Below are 17337 nucleotides of genomic sequence, written 5' to 3'. Positions count from 1 at the left end.
GGCCATCATCCCACAACCTAAAAGTGGAATGGAGTCATTTTTTAGACATTTTAGTGGTTTGAATCCAGTAAATTAGTAAAGTATTAAACAGTGGTTCAGAATTGGGACCATGGTCCAGATTGCTTCCTTCTGTCAGTGTGACCATTATTATCTGTGGTTGGTAAAGATTGCCTTTAAGTTTTGCATTATCCAAAAAATCAAAAAAATCAACTCTTAAATATGATATAGCATCTAAAATGTAATCTGATGGTTCCAAAGTATATATTTTAAACAAAGTGGCTGCATCTATGCCTAGTCGTAGATACAATCCTCAGACTATATCTACACCTATATAGCGCCCCCTATGGCTTTTGATTAAAAAAAAACTAATGTACGAGTTGTGGTGGGTAGGCCTACAAGTTGGCCTTATGCATTTGTAAATGACTCGTCTGGGTCCCAGGTGGAGATTGCTGGGATAAAGCGCTTCAGTATATTTAAAATGCCAATAGTTTGGACATTTTATTGAAATATAATCACCGTAGCATGTTCATTAATTAATAATAAAGAAAGTTGAAATTATGAACCCGCTGAATCTTAAAATAGTGTCAATTTCTATATCAAATGTACCAACACAGAGCGGCGGACGCACCCCTGTCTACACCTGTAGTTATCTGTAAAGTATCAGATTGAGTTCCATTAATGTCCACATATTGTTTACGATTAGTTAAATAATCCTCATATGATTAAGTGAAGTAGAATGAAGGCCATAGTGATTCAATTTGTGCAAGTACATTATTTAAATTTATTGATATAGAGTAGAGTAGCTTTTGATAAGTTCAAATATGTTTATTGTTAATTGGTATTTCATAATTGTCCATGTCTTGATTAACTCTATTACAACTTATATGATGGACAAAGGATTCGTCAAGCAAGTACAATATACATGTCATAAAAAATTACCTAAGAAATGTTGTAAGTTTTTTTATTCCAATTTGAACATTATTTTAGCGATTAATCCTCTCACGGCGCCATGCGTGTCGATCGCTGTGAGGAGGAATTTCATCATTGTTTGAGCGAGACAACGCAGGCTGAGTAGGTTGCAATTTATTTTAATGTCTTAATTACACCTAACAACACCAACAAACAATATAAATCATAATCGGGGTTCGTAAATGTTTCAAAGAATACACAATTAGAAGTTTATCGTAACCATTTTATTTTCATTTTTTTCCATATTTAGGCTAGGCCTGGCTAACTAAGCCTAGGCTTAGGCTGTAAACAACATTGTTGGGAACTTCGCGACTTTCGCGATTAAACAACGAAATTTTGGGCTTACAGTACTCTTTTTGAAACCAAAATGACATCATTTAATCATTGGATGATTCGAAATCCATATTTACATACGGCCCACCCCATATAGCCAAATACAGTATAAACCTATGTCATTCTTATCTGATGTTTGCGGTCTGCAAATCTTATTTTCTTACAAGTTTCAGTATATTTCAGACAAACATTAAAAAGCCTAAAAATAACTACAGACTTGGGGCAAGTCTAGTAAAAGACAAACAATGGTTGACTAATATAATAAACCACTACCACTAAACCACATATAGGACGTGTGTATAAAGCGATGACCTCGAATTGGACGACCCCAACGACCTCGAATTGGACGACCTAAAATTGGACAACCCATAACACGAAACCGACGACCCCTATAGCCTAGCCTAGCCTAGGCCTAAGTGTGGTATAACATCCCGAAGCCATTACATTTTTAAGCAAATGACTCGACTCCATACGCTACATAGGCATAGTTGGACACAAACATGGCCGGCGTGCACACCACGTGACTTTCTAAAATCCGTGAACGCAAAGTCGTAACTCTCTCTCTATATATATGGCTCTGTTTCATGCCAGAGCCATGGCTCTGTTTCATGCGCGCCAGGGCCATATTGAGGTATATTCAGAGCGTCATTCTGACGACGACCACTGGAGCATTTTCTACTTCTCTACGGAGCGCCATTTATGCCTTTATTAACTTCAATAATAGAAATAGTACTACGGTAAAGCTCTAGTGGACCCAATTTAGCACCAGGGTAGCAGTGATATAAAATAGAAATAAAAGTCACTACTTTTAATATTGTTTCGTATATACCCATATCACAAACTGACAAACAGAAACATCTTGGCATTCACATTGATTCAAATTTATCTTTTTCTTTTCATGTAAATAAACTCCGTTCCAAACTGGGCTTCTCCATCTCCATCTTATCGCGTGCTCGGTCATTTGTTTTGTGTTTGGGGGAATCAGATCGAATATTGACCGAATACAGACCATTCAAAATAGAGCATTTCGCATTATCCTTAAAGCTCATCTTCTCACACCACGAACTAACATTTACAACACCTTAAATCTTCATACAGTCCAAGATCGCATGCATCTACACTGGACTGAATTGCCTACAGGTCTGCAAATGGTCTTGCTCCGGAATACCTTGCCCTGCGTCTTGCCAGAATCATCGATGTACCCGAAGTGTCAGTGAGAGGAAATTTGTCGTCCCTTCTCCTAAAACTGAAACTTTTAAGAACAGTTTCATCTATTGAGCACCAACATACCTAAATTTGCTACCCACCAAACTAAGAAATGCGGTAACAATAAATAATTTTAAGTCTGCTCTAAAAAAATATTTAATCCCAAAAGAAAAAACTCACATTTCGCTACCAATGTTGCAACATTGATTAACAAAATCAAAACAGTGGGGCGCGTTGACCGCGAATGACTAACAATACCATCTTTCCCACTACACCTGCACAAACTCATTTGCATAACAACGAACGGCATACCAAACTACGGTGAGAGATAGATTCTCTTCTCAACACGTCACGCGTAACGAAGATAATTAATTCCTTTTTTACATTAAAATTGTGCTCTCCTTGCCTCAGCAGTAAGGCCCTGCAGCAGCCTTGGGGTCGTTTCCACCACATCATTACCAGATGCATTTCTAGTGCCTTCTCAAGATGTGTGGTGGAAAGGGGGACGTATAATTCTATGAAAACAAAATTATGAAATACAAACAGAGCGAGCACACAAAAGCCTACTTACTAATTTCAATATTTCTATAATTTAGAAAACAATTACAATTATCACCTTTGATAATCATTATGTTAATTTCAACTATCCAGATCCGAATTTTAGGTTGGGTTTTAAAAAACTTCATATGCTTCAATTTCGAAGATCTGCTTAAAACATATTTATTTATTTATTCTACCATAAACTTTTATTCACAACATAATATTAGTAGGCCTACAATACAATATTTTGCATGAAACGGATATTTAAAAATACACTATAATGTATAACGGTAGAATCATAATTCTAATGTAAAAGATTAACAAAATAAAAATTGAACAGTGTTGTGTGTTGATCGCGAATGACTAACAATACCATCTTTCCCACAGCACATGTGCACACTCATTTGCATAACAAACGCACGGCATACCAAACTACGATGAGATAAAATTAATTCTCTTCTAAACACGTAACGAAGAGAATTAATTCCCTTTTTTTACATTAAAATAAATTGAGGGCGCTAAACATACAATTTAAACCATCAAAGCAGTTGGCGAGAGCCAAAAAAAAAAGATGGTAAATGTGCTCTCCCTGCCTCAGCACTAAGGCCCTGCCACAGCCTTTTGGGGTCGTTTCCACCACATCACCAGATGCATTGATGTTGTCGCCTCATGATGTGTGGTGGAAAGGGGGACGTATGATCTGTGAACCCCAAACACAGTGGCTCGCATAGCCTTAACTCTATTCCACCGACCAGCGTGGGAATCGAACCCACGACATACGTGTGTTAACACGACGCTCAGACGACTGAGCTAACTGATCATTTTGGTTTTAGAAAGGTTAATAGGATATTAATGACGTAATGATGAATTACATAATACACGTATAAATAGACTATTATCAGCTGTTTCGTCATGTACTTTGTGGCTTAACGGGTAATGCCCAGTTTTGAGTGCTATCAGCTGGGGTTCGAACCTCGACGGATATCTTTTTATGAATATTGGTTTTTTTTTTGTTGAAAAAGAGATATTTGGAGGGTTGAAAATGTCAGGCCTAGGCAAGTGGACCTTAAATCATAAACAAAAGTGTATGGCATTCATTTTTATTTTCCCATTAAATAGACACCATAACACCCCGAATGTTCCTTATTTTTTAGTACTCTTGGGTACGGTGGCTTCTTTTCAACGGATAAGCTTCTTTTCCGCATGGGGTTCTTTTCAAGATTACTTTTGCAAAATAAAGGAGGGGAGCTTCTAGGTTCCCGCCCGGAAAATTGTATCTTTACATGATTTGAATTTCTAATAAAGATTAGCAAAATCAAACTTTAACTTTTAAATTTAATTTTGTGGCGTGTTCACCGCTAATGACTAACAATGCCATCTTCCCCATTACACCTGCACAAACTCATTTGCATAACAACGCACGGCATACCAAACTGTTTAAAATAACTACAAGGTCCCCAGAAATGACACCTATAGTATTTTGAAACATGATATATAAGAATCTTCACTACCCCACTGTGATTGGGGCTGAGCAAGAAAAATTTAAAAAAAATATTTATTGAAATATGAAATTAAATATTAAGTCTTCAGGACCAGCCATACAATGGTGAGCGTTTCCCAAGTGTGAAACATGCATGTATGCATACTTGGTTGAGTAACGGGTAATGCTCAGTTTTGGCTGGGGTTCGAACCTCGACGGATATTTTTTTTTTTATGAATATTGGTTTTTTTTTACCGGTAGGTATTCAAATATGCTTAATCGATGTAAAAATACTCTTAAAATAATAATTCATCAATTCTCTTCTTTTATTATCTCGTAAAAACTTTTATTACAATTCCTTGGAAGTCATTCTAAGAAATAATACATCACCTGAAACCTTTAATAATTGTATAATATAAAATATTACACATTTTCTGTATGTAGTAGGTTTAAGCGTAGACACACATTCTCACGTGTATGTCATTGCGTACACATTGTGATGACAGCCTGGTTATGAAGACGTGTCACATGACAAACACAGTAAAATAGCCACAAACCAATCCGATCGGCCTACACATTCAATGTCCGTACGTATACACGTGTTGATGTGTATAAACGCACACCGTCACTGCGTACGTATACGCCTATGAATGACAGCCTCGTTATGAAGACGTGTCACATGACAAACGTCTTCAAATATTCACAAACATTCCACCAATGAACTTACGGATATCCACATTCTATTGGCCTACATAGTCAATGTCCGCACCTTTTAAACGAACGCGGACAATGCGCACACATTATAATGACCGCCTCATTATGATGACGTGTCACATGATTAAACGTAATAAATATTCACAAACATTCCACCAATCAACTTACGCCTACCACAGCCTTGTGTATAGGTGTTTTGGCTGGTCTAAAACGCTCGTTCCCCCCTAGGGTACCGTAGCCAAAGAAAGAGCACCGATAGTATATACATCATTTGGCTACAGTCATTGTACAAAATTAGTGAATAAAAAACACATATGGTGGGTTAATATATAATAAAACCAGACCAATTATTAATATGAAAGAACACATTTACAAATAAATGCATCATATTACATATACCGTTCACAATCGAATCTAAAGATTGAAGTTAAAGTACCGTATTATTTAAAGATATATTGTCTCCCTGAAAAAAATTTGGTTGAATTTAACCGTTTATTTTGTCTTTTTATAAGTGAAAACAATGTTTTGGAGTATTTATTTCTACGGAAAGTTTGATTTTAGTAATTTTCATTGTTCATGTTTTTGGGGGATAATACATCTTTAAAGTATAATTTCATATTATTTAATAAGCGCTATATTATTTTCTAAAATATGGTCAACATAATGTGTATGCATTTATACGTCATATATTATTTTTTTATAAAATATATTTGTATATATAAGAGGCAAATACCAAAACCATGATTCAATCTATTTCACTTTTTTTTATTACATAAAGAAAAATTATAAATCATATTTTGTTAATAAAGGCATAAATGGCGCTCCGTAGAGAAGTAGAGAATGCTCCAGTCGTCAGAATGACGTTCTGAATATACCTCCTATATTTATTGAAATATGGCTCTCATTGGTTTCAAGCTATAACATGTAATTCCTTTAATAAAATTAATTTTGCTTGGCATAATTAAGACAATAAAACTACAAAGAAAAATACATAAAACGCTATAGGTCAATGTTAAACTACTGTTACTAGGCCAATGTTAAACTGTTAAAAAATACTGTTAAAACGCAGATTGCAAAAACGCCATAAGGCCAATGTAAAATAGGCCTACTAAAACGAAGTTAAACATAATTAAATTAAAAAAAAAAATTACAGTATAGAGTTATCGTCGAACCTTTTAATTATATACTAGTATATGAATGTTATTTGCAACAATGAACTTCTACATAGATTGGCTTTTGGTGGTCGTAGTCTAATGCCAGATCTATTACAATTGTTGACACTAATAAATAGGCCTAATCATTCCGCAAAAGTTGAGCTACTAAGAGAAGACTTGGTATTATCAAAAGATCTTTAAAGTACTGTACTGTATTTTTTTTGGTTTGTTTATTTCTTGTATTTTTTTTCTTGCAATATTTTTTTATGTACGGCTTTTATACAAATTACAAATAAGTGCCACAATTCAACTTTTTGCTTGTCATGGCACTTACATTTTTGATATTCGAATTTTTATGTTTAATGGAAATAAAGATACCGGTATATATTTATTTAGATGGCAAAAGTTATATATCTCTCTCTAAATCCATGATTAGGTCTATTATGAAATAAAGTGGATGCGATTGGATTCCGAGGTTCCAGAAAGTTAAATTTGCTGAACTTCAACAGCGATCCACTCGGTTATGGTACCTGATCTAAAAGCACGGGATAATGATAGGCTCAAGATTCTGAAACTACCGACGTTAACTTACAGAAGAAAAAGGGGCGGACATAAATATTAAACGATATAGATTGCATAGAAAGTGACAAAACTATTAATTAGGAAATCAACTTTCACAAACAAGGTCTTTCTTTTAAAGTTGTCAAGATCCACACCACAAGATTAGACTAAATAAGGAGGCACATTTTGTGCATCAAGAGTAGTGGAAGATTGGAACTCACTTCCTCAAGATGTTGTTTGCGCCCTCCCATAGATTAAAATCTATAGTTTAGAGAAAAACTGGGTCTGATCATGTCACTATTCAAATTTCGAAGAGTTCTCAAAACGGGGACAAACGATCAGCTAGTAAAACGGTTAAACAAATTGTAACAATAATGTAACGGATGAGTAAGGTCTTTCATAGTATTTTCATCTTTTCTTAAGATACACTTCTCGTAAATCAGTGAAAATGGCGTCTTTGAGATGCTTTTTGGAAATCATAAGAGAGATAGATTCCCACTTTAATTTGTTATCTATTATAGTACAGTACCCAAATATTTATATTCAGCGCCTCTTTCAACCTCACAGTTTCCAAAATAGTTAATACATTATTCTACTGCAGTAGTATAAGAATTAGGCCTATTTATTAGATTATTATTATAATAGAGAACAATAAGTATACAACAATTTGGCTAATACTGTATATGCCTACTTATGAATACGTATGAAATGCTTCCAAAGTGGTGTTTGGGTGAACTAGAGACTTTCACGCGCTAATGATAGGCCTACAGTACAATTTATGAAAGACAAAGGCGAATATTTTTTTTAATGAAATTAGAACAAAATCCTTGATCAAACTCCCATTTATATATATTTATTTTATACTGTTGCGAGATATGAAAATTAGAACAAAAGCTATATCAAATTCCTATTTGTATATGCCTATTTTTTTGTTAAACCGTCGCGAGATTATATTAAAATATAACAATTAATTCCTGATCAAATTCCTACTTTTAAGGTTGCCGTAAGTTCTCTCTGATTCATGAATAAGAAAAATAAACCCATGGCAGGGATTTCACAAGAAAACATTTGCTGCTAAACTGTCGTATCTAATATTTTCTTGTATCGGTTGCATATTACCATTATATTGTCCACCTAAAAACATTTTAAAATAATCTAATAATTTAATTTAATTAATTACCTGAGAAACTGTAATTAAAAGCAAAATATAGATCTTTAAAGTATATCATAAAGAGCACAACATTGGTTAAATTATATTCGGATAACACCAGACGCCTTGATTGATTGGTTGATTGATCATATTTCAGAATAACAATTACAACAAACAATACTTGAAAGAAACAAACAATCACACTAAAATAGGATTTTCTCCCATTTAGTGAAAAGGTTTGAAGACCGTAGCAGCACACACACCTAACAGGATAATTTTCACTATTTAAAACTCTTGTACTAAAACCGTAGATATACTTGCGGACATTCTCGTAAAAAGAGGGTATATTGTCCTCGTGGCAAACATGTTACTAGCAGTGTAACAGTGCTTATATAAGTCTTGCAATATTCTCAATGAGTTGTTATACTTAATCAATACATTTTTAATTCATATTAAAAAATTGTAAACTTACCATTTAAAGTGTATTTAATACCAATAGTGCACAGTATAAATGGTTTGGTATCGAGTCGGTACCCAAACCGTTTCTAATGATTGTAATGTAAGGCTTTCTATTAAATCTATACTAATTGACTGCGTATGCCTACACTGTAATTAAAACAATCGATTATTTCATATATCATTAACTATTAAGGGCTTCAGTTATTGTCAAATAATTGATTTATCAAATCAATTTACAAAGATCCATATAATTTAAGAACATACTTTTGTAAGATTATATGAGAACAGACGCTGAACAATTTAGAAAAAAAAGCTTTGGCAATTTGTTATGGTAGGCCTATGATTTCGTTCACATTCACTGATATCGATCCCAACACGTGCGAATGGGTTAGAAGTTAAAATGTTAAATTAAGCATGTGGATATATAATAAACCTAATGCTGTATGTCTACATTATAGATTACGGTATTAATTTATATTGACTATATTGATTCCGGAAGGATGGAATAATAGCTCCGGAATTATTCCGGAAGAGTGTAAGTTTGATATCGTCATTTCAAGTTTTAAAATGTCGAAATACCTGATGAAGCTTGACTAATGACACGGTGAAAAACAAACGAAAAATGTTTTCGAACAGTGAACACATTCCTGGTCAAATTTCTTTATTTTCAACTGGTTCTCAATTACATCAATCAAGCATAATAGTAGGCCTACGTCAGGAATTACAGAATAAAATATTTAGTTTCGAATTTTCATGATATTCATATTATTCGTTTACAATAGAAAATGTTGTTCATGCAATAAAGTATTGTCCCCAAAAACATGAGAAAAGAAGATGAATATATTTTCACTTATAAAAAGACAAACTAAACGGTTAAAGTCAACCAAAAATTTAAAAATTCAAAGCTACTTTTACTAATTGTTTGCGTTAAATTACAGTTGGTTCAGGTATATAATTGTTGGTCAAAGAGAATAACTATTATGTGACATTAAAATGGTATACTAAAAAGAAACATCGAAAACACATTTTTTTTTCAAGGGGACAATACTTTTTGTTTTGTTGAATTTTACTTGATTTAATTTGATTTACATGAACAGGATTGTGCTTTTCAATTATTTCTGTTTCATTTGCTTTATTAATTTCTTCTGTTTTCACAACAAACATGCCGATAAAAAAGAAACAAATATTTTACCGACCATGTTTAGAAACGAACATAATTTGAAAATTGTAACAATATTCCCTATATTTATGCCTTCATTCTTCACGCAATATACAGTAGCATCGACTACGATCAACGACAAAATCCAGAATAAGTCGCTGTTTGTTTATAAAACAATTTAACCATTTACAGTAGGCCTATTTTATATACTAATAATAAAAAAGTGAAACATTATTTTTGTAACTTTACTATAAAACTACAAAATAATCTATACAAAATCTGGTTTACTTAATGTTCATTGTTCTTTTACATCATTATCTTATATGCCTACTGTATTCATTGTTCTCATTATTGTTGAGGGTCTGTCCCTAATGATCAGCTTGATGGGCTACCCTCACAAAATATTGTTGAAATAAATAAATAATTAAATCATATTAACAGTACCCTTGTCTAGTTTATGTTTATACCGCTCACTATTAATGACAATTTTATTTGAAATAAATTATATATTTATATTGTTCACTGAAAATATATAACAAAAAATGTTTTTGATGAATTTGTCATTCTAATGTCACATAATACAAAATTTAAGGCAAAAAATACTGGAAGTCAATAGATATTTGAATTTAACCGTTTATTTTGTCTTTTCACAAGTGAAAACATAATTGTTTGTAATTAATTTAATTAAAACAGCGAAATGGCTGTCATTCAAGTTCTATTAGTAATCTTCCGTTGTCATGGGGGACACTACGTCTTTAAATTTACGTCATTTAAATATCACATAACATTCCCGTTTACCAAACATTCGATAGAAGTTGTTAAATTTAACTGTTTATTTTGTTATTTTAATAAGCGAAATCTATAAATATTATATTTTTCCCAAAAGTTAAAACTACAAAATGGCATATTCAAGGTTTTTGCATTTTTCATTTTATACCTTTTTAAAAGTTCATATTGAACAAGGCCATGTACATGCCTGCAGTCGCGTGCTCAAGTTAGTGTTTACCGACCAACCGACCGACATAGTGAGCTGTAGAGTCACGGTGCACGCGACTAAAAATATATGCTTATACATTGGTTGAACAACCATTGTTTATTGGTTTTAGGACTTTAACCAGCAGTATTTTCTTTCAATGATAGGCATATAAAATTAATTCTGTGTCGATGATGTTGATAATGATGACAAAACCTGTTGATACAGCTATGAATAATGTATAACAAAGACAATATAATTAACATATTTACAATTATAATGAAGTAATCACATGAATAATACCAGTAACTTTCGTATTAACAACAAGATAAAAGCCAACAAATAATATAACTTTCACTAGTATCCGTAACAAGTCATCTTGTTAACATCGCCTATTTCGAAGAACACCGTTGAATCCTACAGAAATACACAATGCCTAGAGGTGGAGGACATCACGGAGGCGGCGGCGGCCACCACGGCGGGGGACATCATGGAGGCGGCCACCATCACGGCGTAAGTTCAAATGTTATTACGAGTTGAGCTTTAAAGGCTTCCTGGTTTGAGTGAACATAGAAATATGATTTAGGCCTATCTCCTTATATTTCCACTCATAATTAATTGGGAATCATGTGGCAAAATTGTGTTAAAAAACAAACACGATAAAAGTCGCGAGAAAAGCCAGCAAGTTCCCATTTGTTAGGTCAACTAAAGTTTAATCAGGCGGTCAGTTTTGAAATAGGCCTACGATTTGTTAATAATCATGCCTAGTATTGTTATTGTGATGGCAATTGCTTTGGTTTTCCTAACTGTTGACATTTTAACAATGGATATACAGTACTAACTTTTCTTCCCTAAATTGCATTATGGAATAGTCCTACATTTATGTCGTTTCGTGTTTGTATTTCAGACGATATTCTTTGATTTTTTCCCTCGATATATTGAAACAATTTAAGAATTTGTTTCGAAAGAAATTTCCGAAAATTAGGCTACAGTCTATTGAACTAGTGAATAAATAAGGAAAATCTTAAAAATCGGAAGTTGATAACAAGTGTTTTTAGTTACAATACTGTTATTGTATGTACGGTGTTGTTTCTGTATTATTATTGTCATGTTTTTATTGCAGAGAGGACACCATCATCACCATGGTCGCGGTCATCACCACCACGGAGCTCCAGTTGCAGCTTTAGCCGTTGGTGCAGTTGCAGGAGCAGCAGTTGCAAGCTCAAGATCGCAACCAGAAACTAAAGTTGTACACGTACAGGTAAATGCCACTATTACACACACAGTTCTAATAATTTACATTCACATCTTTACTTTAATAGTCAAGCTGAACGGAATTTAACATTTTATAAAACGTGAAAGTTTTTCTCAACTGGTTTACACTTTGAAAATTGCTATAAAGTTTGCCAGACGAAGATTTAGAAATAAAAATCCGATGGGATTAACAGGAACTATTATCGACATTTATAAAATAATGTTTTAATTTTTTTTTATAGGCACCACCTCCTGCCTACTACTACCCACCACCACAGTAAGGATATCTTGGAAAAGAAAGCAAGTAGGCCTACTAGCATATTCTAATTCAAGAAAGTTATTCAAGCAAAGTCATTTTGTATTAATTGGTTATCGGTGTTACGGAAACCTGTAGTGTTAGTTATTATTTATATTATGCGGAAGGCAGATATTTTATCCTGGCTTAGTATTTCATTCAGATGCCATGGCCATACACGTTTTGTAGTGTAATTCATTTGTATTTTGATTATGTTTATAGTTAACCAAGTAGGCATACATTGGTTATAACATTACTAGACTACAATCAACGTTTGTTTATATCAGCATCTTATCAAGGGTTTTAAGCATTGGTGAGAAACGTGATTCCTTCATGCTTTAAAAGATAATAATATAATACTCAGTAATCATAATTATTTATTTATAATAAATTAATTTATACAGTATACATAATAATAGTAGTTAATCTATAGGTAAATATTTGTGTGATCTTATCATTATTGAAACTAGAATAAATTAATGATTTATACTGGTATTGTTAATCTGTACACAGTAATTGATTTTAAAGACCCTCGTGACGATTTCGTAATCAATAAGCAATCAATTTAATTTATTCACACTCATAAACACAAACTATGTTAAATAATTAGCCTATAGGAATATAATATTAACACTACTATGAAACTTGAAGGAGACGTTATAAATAAAATTCAATAACAATAATTTAAATAGTACAAATATGTGATTTTTTTGTGTAGCATCAATCATCTGCTTTTTATGTTCGAGAACTACCAACCGAGTTTCCACACTCTCGACATGCACATTCTCTGTGGGGAATACTGTGGGTAGAGTTAACATCACATAGGCAGACAAAGGCACGATTGTTGATGATTAATTGATTATTTAATGCAGGGGGACAATTTGTAGGTCACCACGTATTGATCAGGTACAGTAGTTCAAATGCCCCACACTGAATCAAAATGAATAAATCGACAAGATAACTGACTGATATGACGTAAAAACCTTTAATTATTGATTCAATTGTATTATTATATGTATTATGAAGTACATTATAAAAGAGGGCAAGGTCGAAGTTTCTTGAAGAAGTAAATTATTCCAAGTGGTTGAAGCGAAGAATATTTTTTAAGATAACATCAGAGCTAATTTCGTTATTTTCACTCTGATAGTGCCGGGTTTCCGCTGTTGAATGTAAAAAACAAGGCTAGATTTGTTTCATTTATTTCCCATTCACCAAAATACAACAAATATTGATAAAAAATGTGTGAAAGGAGCTAAAAAAATCATGACAAGTATACTCGTTTATTTAAAAAAAGGAAATGATGACGGGGATCATATACCACGATTGGGAATACATGACAGATTACTAGGCCTAACGTTATTAAAAAAGTTAGAATTTCCTCATCTTTATCATTTCAAAATATATATACATACACATCAACTTGATCTTTATGTGTGCGTACAAAAATTATGGTTGTTATAGCAACGTACCAAGCCGAAGGTTTAAAAAATTCACTATCAAATAACATGCATTTCCAGTATTTTTTTGGTGTAAATTGTTCATTTTAATGTAACGCTTTTATGATAAACTTTAGTTTTTTATACATTAGATAGAATTGATATCCCACACAAAAACAAATACAGATCGAGAAATAAACACTGGGTACATAACCGTCACATGTCGAGTCTAGTGGCCGAGCGGTTAAGGCTGGGGCGACGCAAACCTAAGTCATATTATCAGGTTCAAGTCTCTCCTCGGCCGTAGTTCTGGTGGTAGACTTAAAAACGGAGGTGTCTATGTATGTGTATGTCCCGTGTGCACTCTAAAGAACCCAGGATATTTTTCATGATGAATAGGAGGTTACCCCGGGTGTCCTGGTTCAAATTCAACCCCTGTTAATTAATGTTAAAGCAGTTATGAAGGCTTGTTGTTTATATCAGGTTCACCTACACCCAATCCCAGTATAGCTTTGTTTCAGCTGCAAAAGGGATTATCACACCAAGAACTAACAAACAAAAAATATTACTTTTGAATACCGAATAAATATCAATCATCAATGCTGTATCGTCTACTTTGTTTCTTTAGAATAACAGAATTAGTTTGACTCGGGCCATATGGAAAGAGGATCAAATTTATTATTAACGCAATGTATTGTATTATCTGAAAGTACTTATTATAATTTGTTCATAACAATAGTTCATTTTAAAAGTGCCAATCAGAACAAAATGTTGAAAACAAAATTGTGTTTGATAAAATAACTATGGTTATATTGTGCTTTCAGAGTTCAAGTAGGCCTACATTTGTTGACAGTACTTATGTGGAATGACGAGGTTTTACAACAATTCCTTTTGTATATACAGCGTGAGAAATCTTGCTTTCTTTCTTTTTTTTTAATCTTTCGTCTTAAGCACTGTCAATACTATCAAACTAGTTTGACAAAAAAAGTGATGTGCCCAAATATGGATATGACATCAGCATGTCCATATATGGACACATCACATTTGTTTGTCACACAAAGTTTGATAGTGTAAACAGATCTTTATACACTGTCATCGAGATCTAGTATAAGCATTTTTTATTTCCGAATTTATTTATTAAGTTAGAGCGTGTTAAAGAGTGGTTTAATTTGCAGATGTAGACACGATAGGCCATAGCAACCTTTTTATTGCCGCTAGATACCGGCAGTAATGAATTCGATTATAATAATGATAGGCCTAACAAAGAAGAATGTAAATTTGTGGAATACTTTTTTAGTGTTCACATAGTTCTATATCTGTAGCGGGAATGTATTCACTGCCTATATCCCACTTGACATATTAGTGGTTTGAGTACAACTCGACGATACTAAATATCTGTAGTACGTTTGTAACATAAATCCAACAATGTGGAACAAAAGAAGATTTTTTAAGTAGAAATAATTAAAAGAGATAAGCGAATCTGAAGTAGTGTAGGTGTATTTCATTCACAACTGTTCTATTCCTCTTGAATTCAACCGTGCTATTTTATAGTAAACACTTAGTAGAAACTATTAGTCATTACTGTCATTTCAATTTGTTATGTTATAGTAAACGGGTTAGAAAGACGCAACTTTACAACAGCAAAATACAAATACGTATTATCAGGTAGGAAGGCTTTAACTTTGTATAACGATGTTTGTTTTCGTTTGTAATCGGAGTTTTATTATTGTCTAATGTGGGCGTTTATATACCAAAATAAGCCTGGAATCGTCATGTTAAGACACATTACCTCACAGACTTATAGTTAGTGCAAAACACTATAGTATTCAGAAGTCTTCTTTTAGAAATGTAAAAACATTATTTGGAAAATGCAAAATTGATTTGTTTAGCCGTCAATTGTGTTAGTAACCAATACAGTTGAAGTGTCTAGTAATTGTCTCGTCTCTCTACAGGTTCTCTGATGTGGAAAATCGTATCATAGTTGACAACAGTTCACAATATCATCAAGCAGTCATGGAGAAGTTCTTTATCCAAATATCTGTAATTGTCATGCTGTGCGTACATCCCTTTAATATTGTTGAATCCAGAGAAACGTGTCCATTATTCTGCTCATGTGAACGTAACCTTACCGAATCAGCAACTACTTCTGTTAATTGTCAACGCCAGACTCATCGTTATGTTCCGATAGAATTTCCAAAGGACACACAACAAATATTATTAGAAGAAAACCAAATAAGTACTGTATCTTATAAGCAATTCCATCATTTAAAGCAGCTAATGTTCATCAATATATCGTTAAACGAGGTAAAAACGATTGAAGAAGAAGCATTTGTCGATTTACCTTTCTTTGAAAACATTAATTTGCGTGGTAATAAATTACGAATTTTACCTAATGGAATGTTTATCAATTGCACAAACATACGAACAATAAATATTAACGATAACATGATACGTACACTTTCTAATAAATTCTGTCCGCAATGCACACTTTTAGAAAACCTTTATTTGCGTAACAATGAATTATCGACCCTCAACGTTGACACGTTTCTGAAATTTGGTAAACTTAAAATTCTTGATTTGAGAGATAATAAATTTACTGGTTCATCCTTCCAAGGTTTTCGTTTTCCTAACTCTATAGAAGAACTTTATTTTGGATCAAACATGTTAGCCAATTTGAAATTACATAACATTAAAAATTTACGAGTTTTGAGTGTTGAAAAAAACTGTATTCACAGTACAGATAAACTAGTTCTTGAAAATACGAAAGGATTGCAATTCGTTAATTTTAGCGGAAATCTCTTGGCAAGTATACCATCCAGTTATCCACTACACTCAATACATACGATGGATTTTAGTCACAATCAGATACTAACGCTGAATAATGTAAGTTTGGGAAATTACGATAGCTTAAAGGCTATATATTTCCAGGATAATAACATTTTAAAGTTGCCAATATGTCTTTTTCGGAACAACAATAAACTTACAGAAATTCATCTTGAAAGAAATAATCTGAAGGCGGTACACGCTGAAACTTTTTGCCAAACGAACACACTTTCAAAACTGTATTTGCAAGATAATAACATAACGCAAGTTGGATTATCAGATTTTCCCACTCTTCGGTTTTTAAATTTAAACAACAATAGCATATCAGATAGAAAATTAGATCAAATTTCTAATTTGCCGAATATCACTACAATTCTGTTAAGTTGTAATAACCTAACTAAACTAACTGGAAATCTTTTCAACAGTATGAACAGACTTGAAGAACTAAACTTTTCTAACAATCAAATTGCATTTATTGGAAATAGTGCTTTTTCCAACGTCGCAGAATCACTGAGAACAATTGATATCAGCAAAAATAAAGTAAAAAGTCTTTCAGATAGTTTTAAACAATTATCTAGTCTGGAAAGACTTGACCTGTCACTTAACCAAATAAAAGCAGTGCCGCGATTGGTTTTCAGCGGCCTAAGAAATCTTTCGTTTTTAAACATTTCTTTTAATTCTATTGATACAATCGAAGAAGATTCGTTTGAAGGATTAGTTAGCGTTGCAGACTTGGATCTTTCTGTAAATGGTGTAAGTGATTTACCGGGTCACACATTTTCAAAAATGAAGCGTCTCGTAAGGCTGGACATAAGTGGCAACTTAATCAAA

General features: G+C 33.0%; 1 protein-coding gene and 1 long non-coding RNA gene across 3 annotated transcripts in view; one reads left to right on the top strand and one right to left on the bottom strand.

The window, feature by feature from the left end:
- Window positions 1-8644, bottom strand: part of LOC144848324 (uncharacterized) — a 55165-nt gene extending 46521 nt beyond the window's left edge. Inside the window, exon 1 of the mRNA XM_078705038.1 lies at window positions 8580-8644. Coding sequence (XP_078561164.1) covers window positions 8580-8582 — 3 coding nt within the window. The 5' untranslated portion in view covers window positions 8583-8644. The remainder of the gene's footprint in view (window positions 1-8579) is intronic.
- Window positions 8645-11049: 2405 nt separating this feature from the next.
- Window positions 11050-12939, top strand: LOC144848148 (uncharacterized). 2 transcript variants are annotated; one of them, XR_013613830.1, is made up of 3 exons: window positions 11050-11196; window positions 11822-11959; window positions 12195-12939. It is a non-coding gene; the product is annotated as an uncharacterized LOC144848148 (long non-coding RNA). The 2 variants fall into 2 exon arrangements; XR_013613829.1 differs by having other exon boundaries at window positions 11050-11211.
- Window positions 12940-17337: the final 4398 nt, after the last annotated feature.

This window comes from Antedon bifida, chromosome 7 (genome assembly GCF_963402885.1).
Source record: "Antedon bifida chromosome 7, ecAntBifi1.1, whole genome shotgun sequence".
Taxonomy (NCBI): Eukaryota; Metazoa; Echinodermata; class Crinoidea; order Comatulida; family Antedonidae; genus Antedon; species Antedon bifida.
Note: the sequence above shows the minus strand (reverse complement) of the source record. Positions and strands in the feature narration are given on the sequence as shown.